The sequence below is a fragment of the Nannospalax galili genome, unplaced genomic scaffold (assembly GCF_000622305.1).
Source record: "Nannospalax galili isolate Female #2095 unplaced genomic scaffold, S.galili_v1.0 scaffold899, whole genome shotgun sequence".
Lineage (NCBI taxonomy): Eukaryota > Metazoa > Chordata > Mammalia > Rodentia > Spalacidae > Nannospalax > Nannospalax galili.
In genome coordinates this window covers 1,178,558-1,191,055 of record NW_008343202.1, presented here as the reverse complement: position 1 = coordinate 1,191,055, position 12,498 = coordinate 1,178,558, and the positions used below count along the sequence as shown (strand labels likewise).

At 37.2% G+C, this 12,498-nt stretch overlaps 1 protein-coding gene and 1 non-coding gene across 3 annotated transcripts in view; one reads left to right on the top strand and one right to left on the bottom strand.

The window, feature by feature from the left end:
• Nucleotides 1-273: 273 nt before the first annotated feature.
• Nucleotides 274-461, top strand: LOC115071384. The gene has a single exon (XR_003850468.1). It is a non-coding gene; the product is annotated as a U2 spliceosomal RNA (small nuclear RNA).
• An 829-nt stretch (nt 462-1,290) lies between these two features.
• The window catches only part of LOC108491134 (zinc finger protein 11-like), a 52,411-nt gene continuing 41,203 nt past the window's right edge, over nt 1,291-12,498 (bottom strand). Inside the window, exons 2-4 of one of the 2 annotated variants that reach the window (XM_029566491.1) lie at nt 9,467-9,593; nt 8,882-8,977; nt 1,291-3,983 (exon numbers count right to left, since the gene is read on the bottom strand). In XM_029566491.1, the coding sequence (XP_029422351.1) occupies nt 2,044-3,983; nt 8,882-8,977; nt 9,467-9,593 (2,163 nt within the window). In that variant the 3' untranslated portion in view covers nt 1,291-2,043. The remainder of the gene's footprint in view (nt 3,984-8,881; nt 8,978-9,466; nt 9,594-12,498) is intronic. The other variant, XM_017799661.2, reaches the window with a different exon arrangement.

The window sequence follows — 12,498 nt, the reverse complement described above, 5'->3', positions numbered from 1 at the left end:
ACTCCCTTTAAATTATTTTCAGTTTCCATAATTTCCTTTTATTCATTATTAATTATTATTATTATTTTGTCTTTCTGAGACAGGGTCTCTCTGTAGCCCCAGCTGGCCTGGAACTCGCTATATAGACCAGGCTGGCCCCAAACTCACAAAGATCCACCTGCCCCTGCTGGGATTAAAGGTGTGCACCACCACACCTGGTTTTATTCTTAACTATTATACATGAACATACAGTACTTCTATAGTTGTCCTACCTTAAGGCTTATCAGGATTGTGATTCAGTCTTCTAGCAAAGATCAAGTGTAGTATCTGTTCTTATCAGTTTAACATCTGACACATCCTCTATCAGAGAACATATAGTAACTGGAATTTTGGAGCTAGGAGATGGAATAGAAGCTTGTTCCGTCCACTCCTGGTGAACAACCACCTGGTACTGCAGTACCTCCAGGAAAGGGGGACCCCTTGGGGGATCTTTAGCTGTTAAAGAACAGACTATGTGGGGCTGAAGAGATGGCTCAGCAGTTAAGAGCCCTGATTGCTCTTGAAGAGGACTCCAGTTCCAGGGGATGCAACACCCTCTTCTGACCTCTGAGGGCACTGCATGATACAGGAGCACCTACCTCCCATGCAGACAATACATTTTTACACATTAAAAAAAAGTTTATCATTAGGTTCTAACAATTATATATCTTAGCCAATATAAATGAATACCAAATTTTCTGTGTGCTTTGTATGACTAAATGGGTGACGTGGGGGGAAAGTATATGATAAACTTTTATAAACAGTGATTCAAGACTCAGAAAGCTAGGTCACATTCTTATACTTGCAAAGCTCTCATAATTTCTGGATAAGTATAAAAAGGGTGGGTTAAAATATCAGATACTAGAATATCTTCAAATCCACAAATCTATTTGAAGGATAAGGACTCTGGAAACAAAGGCTACCAGTCATTCACTATTCCTCAATAGTATATTACTAAGATCTGTTACTTGCATGCTTGAGTAAGGTGGTTTAATCTCTGTGACAGAAAAACATGTCATTCAATATATACCAGTGATAACAAATTCAGAACCATTCACTTTTAATTATTAAAACAAAGTTCACATGCAATCACCATAGTATTTCAAAATCCATTACAGGGACTGGAGAAATGGTTCAGCTGTTAAAAGTACTGGTTACTCTTGCAAAGGATCCAGGTTTGGTTCCCAGCTACCAACCATTCATAACTCCTGTTTCAGGAGATCTGACACCCTCTTCTGGCCTCCACAGGTACTGCATACATGTGGTGCTCTTACATATTTGCAGGCAAAACACTCTTATACATAAATAAAAATAAATAAATCAAAATCCGTTTTATACTCTCTGGAGAAAATACTTTAAAATTTTTCAGAAAGCTGGCTTGCTCCTCTAATAAAATTACCTGAGAGTTGTGCTTTGTGCATTTTAAACAGTGAAACCATTTAGTACATTTGGATTTATAATAAATTTACATCCCTGATATCTGAGATGCATTTTTTTCTACCTCATCAAATAACAATGTCCAGTAAATTATGAGAAGTCCACAATTTTACCACATTCTTCATATTCATTGGGTCCCTCCCCTACAATAATTCCTTTATGTACATTAAGATTCAATGTATGACTAAAGGTTTTGCTACATTCTTCACATTTGTGAAGAGATTTCCAGTGTTAAGTATTGGGTTCTTCTGAGGGTTGTACAAAGGCTAGTGCTCTTTGCAATAGAAATCTGCTGATGTTCAATAAGGATGACCTTTGATCAAAGGCCAAACTATGTTATTACATCCATAGGTTACTCTCCACTATGGATTCTTTTAGTGTCTAGTAACTACTGAACATTTGCTAAAGATTTTGTCACTCTCCTTACATTTGTAGTGTTTCCCTCATGTATGAGTCCTTTGGTGCTAACTAGAGGTTCAGCAAATGTTAAATGTTTTACCACATTCTTTCAATGTACAAGATTTTCTCCTGTAGGAAACACATGATGACAAGAAAGGGTTTGAACTGCTATTGAAACACTGCCAAATTCTATACACCGCTGCATTTCACTAGAGTATGAGTGTCCTGGTGCCGCTTAAGGCTGGAGGAAGTGATAAAAGCTTTGCCACATTCTTTACATCTATAGGGTTTTTCTCCAGTATGAATTCTTTGATGTCGATTAAGCTGTGAAGAAAAGTAATAGGCTTTGCCACATTCTTCACATTTGTAGAGTTTGTCTCCAGTATGAATTTTCTGATGTTTAATAAGGTATGAAGACCAGTTAAAGGTTTTACCACATTCTTTACATATATACGGTTTTTCTACAATGTGAATTCTCCGGTGTTTATAAAGATATGAAGAACAACTAAAGGCTTTTCCACATTCTTTACATACAAAGGGCTTCTCTCCACTATGAATTCTCTGATGTCGATTAAGCTGTGAAGAAAAGTAATAGGCTTTGCCACACTCTTCACATTTGTAGAGTCTGTCTCCAATATGAATTCTCTGATGTTTAGAAAGGTATGAAGAACAATTAAAGGCTTTACCACATTGTTTACATGTATAGGGTTTCTCTCCAGTATGAGTTCTCTGATGCTTAGTAAGGTATGAAGTACAGTTAAAGGCTTTGCCACATTCTTTACATATATAGGGTTTCTCTCCACTATGAATCCTCTGATGTCGAACAAGCTGTGAAGAACATTTAAAGGGTTTACTGCATTCTTTACATCTATAAGGCATCTCTTCAAAATGAATTTTCATATGTTGGATCAAGTATGAAGAACAGTAAAATGCTTTGCCACATTCTTGACATCTATAGGCTTTCTCTCCTGTATGAATTATCTGGTGTCGAGTAAGGGTTGAACTATTATTGAAAGCTTTGCCACATTCTTTACATTTGTAGGGTTTTGCTCCAGTATGAAGTATTTGGTGTCGAGTAAGGTTTGACTGATATTTAAAGGCTTTACCACATTCTTTACATACGTAAGGTTCCTCTCCAGTATGAATTCTCTGATGCCTAATAAGCTGTGAAGAAAGCCTAAAGGGTTTGCCACATTCTTTACATCTATAGGGCATCTCTTCAAAATGAATTTTCATATGTTGGATCAAGAATGAAGAACAGTAAAAGGCCTTATCGCATTCTTGACATCTGTACGGTTTCTCTCCTGTGTGAATTATCTGGTGTCGAGTAAGGGTTGAACTATTATTGAAAGCTTTGCCACATTCTTGGCATTTGTAGGGTTTTGCTCCAGTATGAACTACTTGATGTCGAGTAAAGGTTGATTGGTATTTGAAAGCTTTGCCACATTCTTGACATCTATACGGTTTCTCTCCAGTATGAATTACTTGGTGCTGAGTAAGGGCTGAATGCTTACTAAAGGCTTTACCACATTCTTTACATTTATAAGGTTTCTCTCCTTTATGAATTATCTGATGTTGAGTAAGGGTGTGACTTCTCTTGAAAGCTTTGCCACATTCTTGACATTTGTAGGGTTTGGCTTCAGTATGAATTACTTCATGTTGAGTAAGAGTTGAATTATATTTAAAGGTTTTGCCACATTCTTTACATTTGTAGGGTTCCTCACCAGTATGAATTATCTGGTGTTGAGTAAGGATTGAACATGTACTAAAGGCTTTGCCACATTCTTTACATTTGTATGGTTTCTCTCTCTTATGAACTATCTGGTGTTGAATAAGGTTTTTACTTCTCTTGAAGGCTTTGCCACATTCTTTACATTTGTAGGGTTTTGCTGCAATATGAATTATATGGTGTTGATAAAGTGTTGAGCGATATTTAAATGCTTTACCACAGTCTTTACATTTGTAGGGCATTTCTCCTTTATGAACTCTCTGGTGTTGATTAGAGTCTGAGTCATCAATAAAAGCTTTATGTCTGTAAGGCTTCTCTTGATTCTTCACACATCGATGGATGGTTACATCTGGGTGTTGATCAAAGTCTTTCACAGACTTGTTATATTTACAGAGATTCTCTGGGGGAAAAAAAAGTAAAATAATATTTACTATAATTGGAAACGTGGTTAAAAAATGGAGAATCTCATTACATGGACAAATTTTTCTCCAATATACATATCCTAATAACTACTTAGGGCAGACCTCATTAATGACTTTCCTATTTTCACTATACGTGTATAAGATTTTCTAATATGAATATCTGGATCTGAATTTTGGTGAAGAAAAAATTGGCTGAGTGTTGCTGCTCACATCTGTAATTCAAGCATTTGGGAGGGTGACCAGAAAGATCACAGTAAGTTCAAGCCAAGCCTGGACTACATACAAGTGCCAGGAAAGCCTGAACTATAGGTGAGACATTGTCTCAAAAATCAGAAAAAAAACAAAGAAAAAAAATCCTGCGTTTATGAAAATTGTGTGTTTTGGTTCAGAGAAAACTAATTTGCTGATGTCAAAATAAGGGTCTTTCAAAAAAGAAACTATAAGGTAATCACATTTAGAAATGTGTTCTTCATTCTTAAATCTCTTTTCTAAAGAAATATTTGATGCAAAGTTCAGTCCAATGCTACATTTTGAATTTTTTAAGTTCTTATTTAAAGCATGGAATAGGCCCATCTTAAAAATCAAAAAAAATTTATTTGAGAAAGAAAGTTATACTTCAAGCTTGATATGTATATTTAATCATATAAATATAGTTTATTAATAATAACTGTCACAAACTGAGGTATTTTCTGGGATGCTGTATACTCTTGATCTTAGTTGGCAATGAAGTTTCTGTCATGCACAATTCTCATACTCTGATTATACAATGCTTTCTGACTTTCACACTCATGCACTTTCCCATATTTACTTAATGTGAATTGTCAAGGTCAAAATTTCTATATCTTCCCCTTATCACATTTTGGAATAAATGTTTTTGCCCTGCTCTCATATAAAACCTTGGATGTACTTAGAATACCTGTAAAAAAATCAAAATATAAATTACTTCTTACACAATCCATACAAACCTGGATACTGCATCAGGGCGGTGGGGCAATAAACAAGCCCCTCCATTTTCCCACAAGTTTATAAAACTAACAAAAAGATAACAATCAATTACCTCTCTGACAATTCCCAAAACTAGTTAACACATCAATGTACCCCAAGTGAACACAATTAGATATCCACATATTAGATGGAAGAAAAGTTTGTTACTTTTGTCAATCACAGATCCACTTCTCCAAAAAGTATTCCACAATGAAAACACACACAACCTCCCAACATCATTCTGCTCTTTTGGGAGAGAAAAAGAAAAGAGAAGAAAGATGCTCACATTTGCAAAATTTCAGAGGCTGTCTGATTGCTGCTTTCACTATATATCTTGCCGCACCATATAGGAGAGTAACAGGTAAACTTTGGATGGCAGGTCAGAACAGGAAAGACCAAAGCTAAATAATTACAGTATCAAAGAGATGTCATTACCTCAGATAGTAAACCAGAGTAGAAGAACCACCACACCTAGCTACAATCTTCTTTTTTAAATTTTATTTATTATTTTTGTTTTATGTGTATGTGTGAATTGCCTGCATGTGTGTTAAGTGCACCTGTGTCATGCAATTCCTGCAGAGGTCAGAAGAGGGCATCAGGCCATCTAGATCTGGAGTAATGGTCAGCTGTTGGCCACCATGTGGATTCTGGGAACCAAACCTGGTACCTCTGCAAGAGCATCCATTGCTCTTAAATGATCAGCCATCTCTCCAGCCCTTAGCCCCTGTATATCTTTCTAAAAAAATTTTTTTTTAATTTTTGTGTATATGCATGTGTGTCTGTGAGAGGGTATGTGCCTGTGAGTGAAGTTGCCCATGGAGGCCAGAAGAGGGTGTCAGATACCTTTGTAGGGTTAGAATTAGCAGTTAAGAGCTGCTCAATGTGAGTACTGGGAACCAAATTCAGGTCTACTACAAGAGCAATACTCACTCTTAACAATTGAGACATCTCTCCAACTGGAGACTACAAAATCTTAAGAAGAAATACGGACAGACTTTTCTAAGAGGAAAAATAAGAATAAAAGTCTATAGAAAGCATAAAACAAAAACCTATTTGAAGGATTCTAATGAACTCTACACAATTAACTGGTATGTTACCTGGAAGCTCCCAATCCACAGAAACAGGAACAAATGAAAGGTATTATGATTACCATTGTTGAGTTTGCTATTTATATATTTAAACGTTATGTATTTACCATGTACGTCATGAGGTTTTGAGGTATGTATTTATGGTGGAATGACTGAAACTAGCTAATTAACCCTGAATCATTTCACAATATCATACTTGTGCTTGACACACTTTACATACACCCTAGACACTATCACAAGAATACAATATGTTGGGGCTGGAGAGATGGCTCAGCGGTTAAGAGCACTGATTGCTCTTGCAGAGGACCCAGGTTTGATTCTCAGCACCCACATGGCGGTTAGGAACTGTCCTTAACTCCAGTTCCAGGGGAATCCAAAGCCCTCTTCTGACCTCTGCATCATTGTGCGACATGGGTGCACTCACATACATGCAGGCAATATACTCATATACATAAAATAAAAATAAAAAAGAATACAATGTGTTAACTATGCTCACATTACATTGTATAAACTAGATTTGTTGAACTGTTATACCTAATTAAACAAAATCTTGCAGTCTGTGAGAAATATCACCCAAACTCTCTCCTAAAACTGGCACAGACCCTGGTAATAGCATTTTATTCTCTATATATTCACATACAAATGAGATCATGTAGTAATTGACTGTCTATATATGTCAGCCTTATTTCAGGTATCATGAAACCTTGCATGATTTCCTGAACTGTACCAAATGACAACATCTCTTTTTTAGATGGCCATATATCTCCCATATGTCCTTCTGTCTACTGCAGAACTTTTACTGAAGCCACATCATGACTTTTAAGAATGTAACTACACTAAGAATGGCAGTGGAGATGTCTCTTTGATTTAAACTGCTTTGCCTATGAATTCTTAGTGAGATAACTGAATCATATGGTAGAACTATTTTTTACTCATTTTATTTATTTACTTTACTGACTGTGGTTCTAAGAATCAAAAACAGGGCTGATGTAGATTAGGCAAGTGTTCACAAACAGCTGTATACTCTCAGTAAAGTCACTTTTTAAAAAAGTATTGCAGGGCATGGAAGTGTATACCTTTAATCCCAGCACTCAAGAGGCAAAGGTAGGTGGATCTTTATGAGTTCAAGGCCAACCTGGTCTATATAGCAAGTTCCAGGTCAGCCAGGAATACATAGTGAGACCCTGTTTCAAAAAAAATCTACTCTAACAAATCAAAAAGGCTAGCAAGATGGCTCAGAGGGTAAAAGCACTTGCCACCAAGACTAACAACCCAAGTTTAATCTCTGTAATCCATATGATGGAAGGAGAGAACCAACTTCCACAAGTTGTCCTCTGACTTTCACACATTCTGTACAACGCACACACATGCCTAAACACACACACACACACACACACGCACACAAATAAATGCAATTTTTAAAATAAATAAAAAATAAAATATTCAAAATGGAATTACAAAACAAGAAAGAAAGTTTTGATTCCATAAAATCTCAAATAGGGCTGCTAAGATGGCTCAGTGGATAAAGTGCATATTGTGTAAGCCTGTAAATATGAGTTCAATTTTTAGAACCTACATAAAGTAGGAGAAAATCAACTCCACAAATCTATCTTCTGAACTCCATATTCTTACCATCACACACACACACACACACACACACACACACGATAAATAAATATAAATAAACAATTTATATACTATTAACAATGCCTGTTAGATGCCAAGTGTGGTGATGCACACCTTTAATCCTAGCACTCAGGAGGCTGAGGCAGGCTGATCTCTGTGAGATCGAGGCTAGCTTGGTCTACATAGGGAGTTCCAGGCACATTGGACCTACAGGGAGACCCTGTATCTAGAAACCAAAAAATTAAAAAACTTGTTTTAATTTAAATGCCTGTTAGAGAAATACCACTTGCACCCTTAACTACATAACCATGAAAACTACACATTTTAAATTATTTTCAGAGTATGCCAGACAAAAAATTTACAAAACACATTAAAATCATATGTAAAGAGCACCAATGAGGCAACTGTAAAGAATATGGAAGTTGTTCTTTTTCATGCTATTATAGTATTACAGTGGCTTGACATAAAGGTTTTTTTGTTTTAAAACATTTTATTGTATGTGTATGCGCATATTGCCTGCATGTAAGTGCACCTGTGTCATGCAATGCCCACAGAGGATAGAAGAGACTGTTGGACCCCTTGGAACTGGAGTTACAGACAGTTGTTAGCTGCCATGTGGGTGCTGGGATTCGAACCCAAGTCTTCTGCAAGAACAGTCAGTGTTCTTAACCACTGAACCATCTTTCCAGTCCCTAACATAAAAGCTTTTAGAACTGTGGACAAATTTTCTGAGGTCCGCAGAGTAACAACAATCATTGGATTGGGGCCAGTAAAGGTAATTGCTATCTGAGTTTGACCCCAGGACCCAAACTGTGGAGAGAACAAATTTCCACAAGCTGTCCTCTGACTTTCACACCTGGACCTGGACACACACACACACACACACACACACACACACACACACACACTAAATGTTAATAAGCTTTAATCGGTGGATTATACAGATCTTCACAGAAAGGACTGTGCTGTCATTGTCAATCAGCTATGAGATCACTGGAGGGGAAGGAGGCATAGACAATTTGAAGCATGATAAACACATCGCAGAAGATGTCTTTCTCTGACAGCAAGAGAAGCAAATACAGGTTCCTGCAAAAAAAGTCATCTCCACTACAACAGCTTCCCAATCCACATCTTACAGCCTGGCTTCTTCCTGGGTCTTCTGATTCATTCCTACCTACCTGGGTATATGGTTTCTGAATCTTGTCTCTTCATATTCCAAGGCTCTTTCCTTTGCTCCAGAAATGTGACCAGGAATGGCTTACACATAGCAAGACCTGTTTATTGCAAAATGGAAAATGATGTTTGCTTAGGATTCTCCCAGTAACTAGTAACAGTTCTATGACCATAGTATGTTGGGAGAACAAAGGAAATATAATAGGATATTTTAGGAAATTTTTCTCCAGTTATTTTCTAACATACATACTAGATTATGTATGAGGAATTTCCAACTTGGAGACCCTAAACTTCACTTGCACATATGACCAACTCAAATAAAAAATGAACTTTAAGACATGAGCCGCAATGCTTCATGCCACCAAATTTCTAAAATTACCATTGGTCTAGAGTGAAGGAAACATCCTCAAAAAAGAAAACTTAAAAAAAGAAATACAGTTAAAATGATCTTGTCCATACAACCAAGTCCCCAAATGTTTCCCATAAAAGTAGGAATCTGAAATGCCTTCATGAAAGCAGAAGCCCTTGAGGTATATTCTACAAAGAAAAGAACAAATAGGAAAATAAAATTCTGGAGGGAAGATCCTCACCCATGGAGACAAGGTTTCTGTAATTTTCCAACATCACATTCCTATACAAATTCCACTGAGTAGAGTCTAGGCATTCCTGCTCCTCTGGAGAGAAATCAATGGACACATCCTTGAATGACAACAGCTCCTGAAATAAAAGTTGATAGCACAAAAAAACTAAACAATAAGAAAACAAACAACCAAATTCAAAAAAAAAAACAAAAAACCACGGAACTTTTAAACAAAGAATTAAAAAGAATTCGCCAAAGAGGAAATACAAATGGCAACAAATATTTTTAGAACTCTTCAACCTCCTTAGCTATCAGTTTATATGCAAATCAAAAGTACTTTGAGATTCCATCTCACCCCAGTCTATAATTGAGAAAACAAAACAATAAACACTGGTAAGGATGTAGGTGCAAGTGCAAGGTGTGTTGGTGGAAGTGCAAACTGGTAGAGCCACTGTGGACATCAGTGTGGCAGCTTCTCAAAGCTAACAACGGGCTACTACATGACTCAGCTATCCCACTCCTAGACATAAACCCAAAGAACTCTATATCCTACCACAGAGGCACTTGCACATCCATGTCCACTGACGCTCTATAACAACAGCTATAAATGTAATCAACTAGATGCCTATCAACTGATGAATGGACATGAAAAATTTAATACAATGAAATTTTATTCAGCTGTAGGGGTTGGAGAGAGGGCTCAGGGGTTAAGAACACTGACTGTTCTTGCAGAAGAGCCAGGTTCAAATCCCAGCACCCACATGGCAGCTAACAACTATCCATAACTCTAGTTCCAGGGGATCCAACAGCCTCTTCTGACCTCCGTGGGCACTGCAGGACACAGATGCACTTACCTACATGCAGACAATACACACATACACATAAAATAAAATAATAAAAAAAGAAATTTTATTCAGCTGTAAAGAAAATTGAAATCTGCAGGGAAATGGATGGAACTGAAAAAAATTATAGAATTAATCAGCCTGGCCCAGAAGGACACATGCTGCATGTTCTCACATATGCAGATCCAAGCTTCGGATTTTTGTTTTATTTTTTATTTGTCTTTTTTAAATAAATAATTTATTGAGAATTTCATACATGCATATAAGGTGTTTTGATCAAATCCATGCCCACTCCCTCCCCTCCAACTCCTCCCATATCTCCCCATCACTTTTTTCTGATAACTTCATGTACCCTTTCTTCTTTTATTTTTTTTTTTATGGGGCTTTTGGCTACAGTAGACTTCCCCAAATTGTATACTTTAGCCCTCCCCAAATCCAGAAGGACACGTGTGATTAGAGTCAAGTTACATACAATTGGCTGGAAAGGGTGGCTGGATAATCCGGTGAGGGTCCAATGACCCTGCTTGGTCCTCCTTAAATGAATAAGCACAACTGTCAACAAGCCCAATTTTGACAATTTTTAGCATTCAGGCTCAGCTGAAGTCATGATGATGGTAGTTATTTAATGCAGAAGGGACTGCTATATATCATATTATTAAAAGGACCCAGAATTTAAAAGGATTTGGTGCTAGGACCCATATATAAGGGAGAACACACGTCATTTATTTTTCTGAGTCTGTGTTGCTTCACTTAGTATAACAGTTTCTAGATCCATCCAATTACCTGCAAATTTCATTATTTCATCTTTCTTTACTGCTGAATATAACTCCATTGTGTACAATTGCAATTTTCATTATCCACTCGTCAATTGAGGGACACTTAGGTTGCTTCCATCTCTTAGCTACTGTGAAAGAGCAGCAACAAACATGATTGCACAAGTGTCTCTACAATAGAATGAATCCTTTGGGTAAATGCCAAGTAGTGGTATAACCGGGTCATATGGTAAGTTCCTTTTTAGTTTTTTAAGAGTTCTCCACACTGTTTTCCATAGCACGAGTTTGCAATCCCAATCCCACCAGCAGTGAATGAGCGTTCTTCCTTCTCCACATCCTCGCCAGCATTTGGTATTATTTGTTCTCTTGAATCCACCTGCCTCTGCCTCACAAGTGCTGGGATTAAAGGCATGCGCCACCAAGCCTGGCTCACTTTAAGTTTTTTAAGAGTTCTCCACACTGTTTTCCATAGAGGTTGCACATGTTTGCAGCCCCACCAGAAGTGAATGAGTGTTCCCCTTTCTCCACATCCTTGCCAGCATTTGGTATCATTTGCTCTCTTGATCCTAGCTGGTCTGACTGGGGTGAGGTGATACCTTAGGGTGGTTTTAATTTGCATTTCCCTAATTACTAACAATATTGAACACTTGAGATGTTTCTTAGTCATCTTTATTTCTTCATTTGAGAACTCTCTGTTTAGCTCTTTAGCCCATCTTTTTAATTGGGTCATTTGGTTTCTTGATTCTTTGTTTCTTGAGTTCTTTATATATTCTGGATGTTAAACCCCTATCAGATATGTCACTAGTGAAAATTTTTTCCCATTCTGTGGGTTTTCTCTTCACTTTTCTGATTGTTTCTTTTGCTGTACAGAAGCTTTTTAGATTAATGAGGTCCCACTTATTTTCCTGAGCAACTGCTGTATGATTTAGAAAATCCTTTCCTACACCTATATCTTGCAACTTACTGCCAATATTTTCTTCTAATAGTTTCAGGGTTTCCTTTTTCACACTGAGGTCTTTGATCCATTTGGAGTTGGCTTTTGTGCAAGGTGAAAGATAAGGATCTAGTTGCATTCTTCTTCAGGTGGAGATCCAGTTTTGTCAGCACCGTTTGTTGAAGATGGTGTCTTACCTCCATTGTGTGTTCTTGGCACCTTTGTCAAATATCGGGTGGCTGAAATTGCGTATACTCGGGTTTGGATCTTCAATGATGCTCCATTGTGTCTATTTTTGCACCAGTACCATGCTGTTTTTAAGACTATAGCTATGTAGTATACTTTGGGATCTGGTATAGTAATACCCCCAGTGTTGCTGTTTGTGCTTAGGGTTGCTTTGGCTTTCTAGGGTCTTATGTGCTTCCATATGATTTTAAGGATGTTTTTTTCTTTCTAATTCTGGGAAGTATGTCATGGGGATTTTGATTGGGAT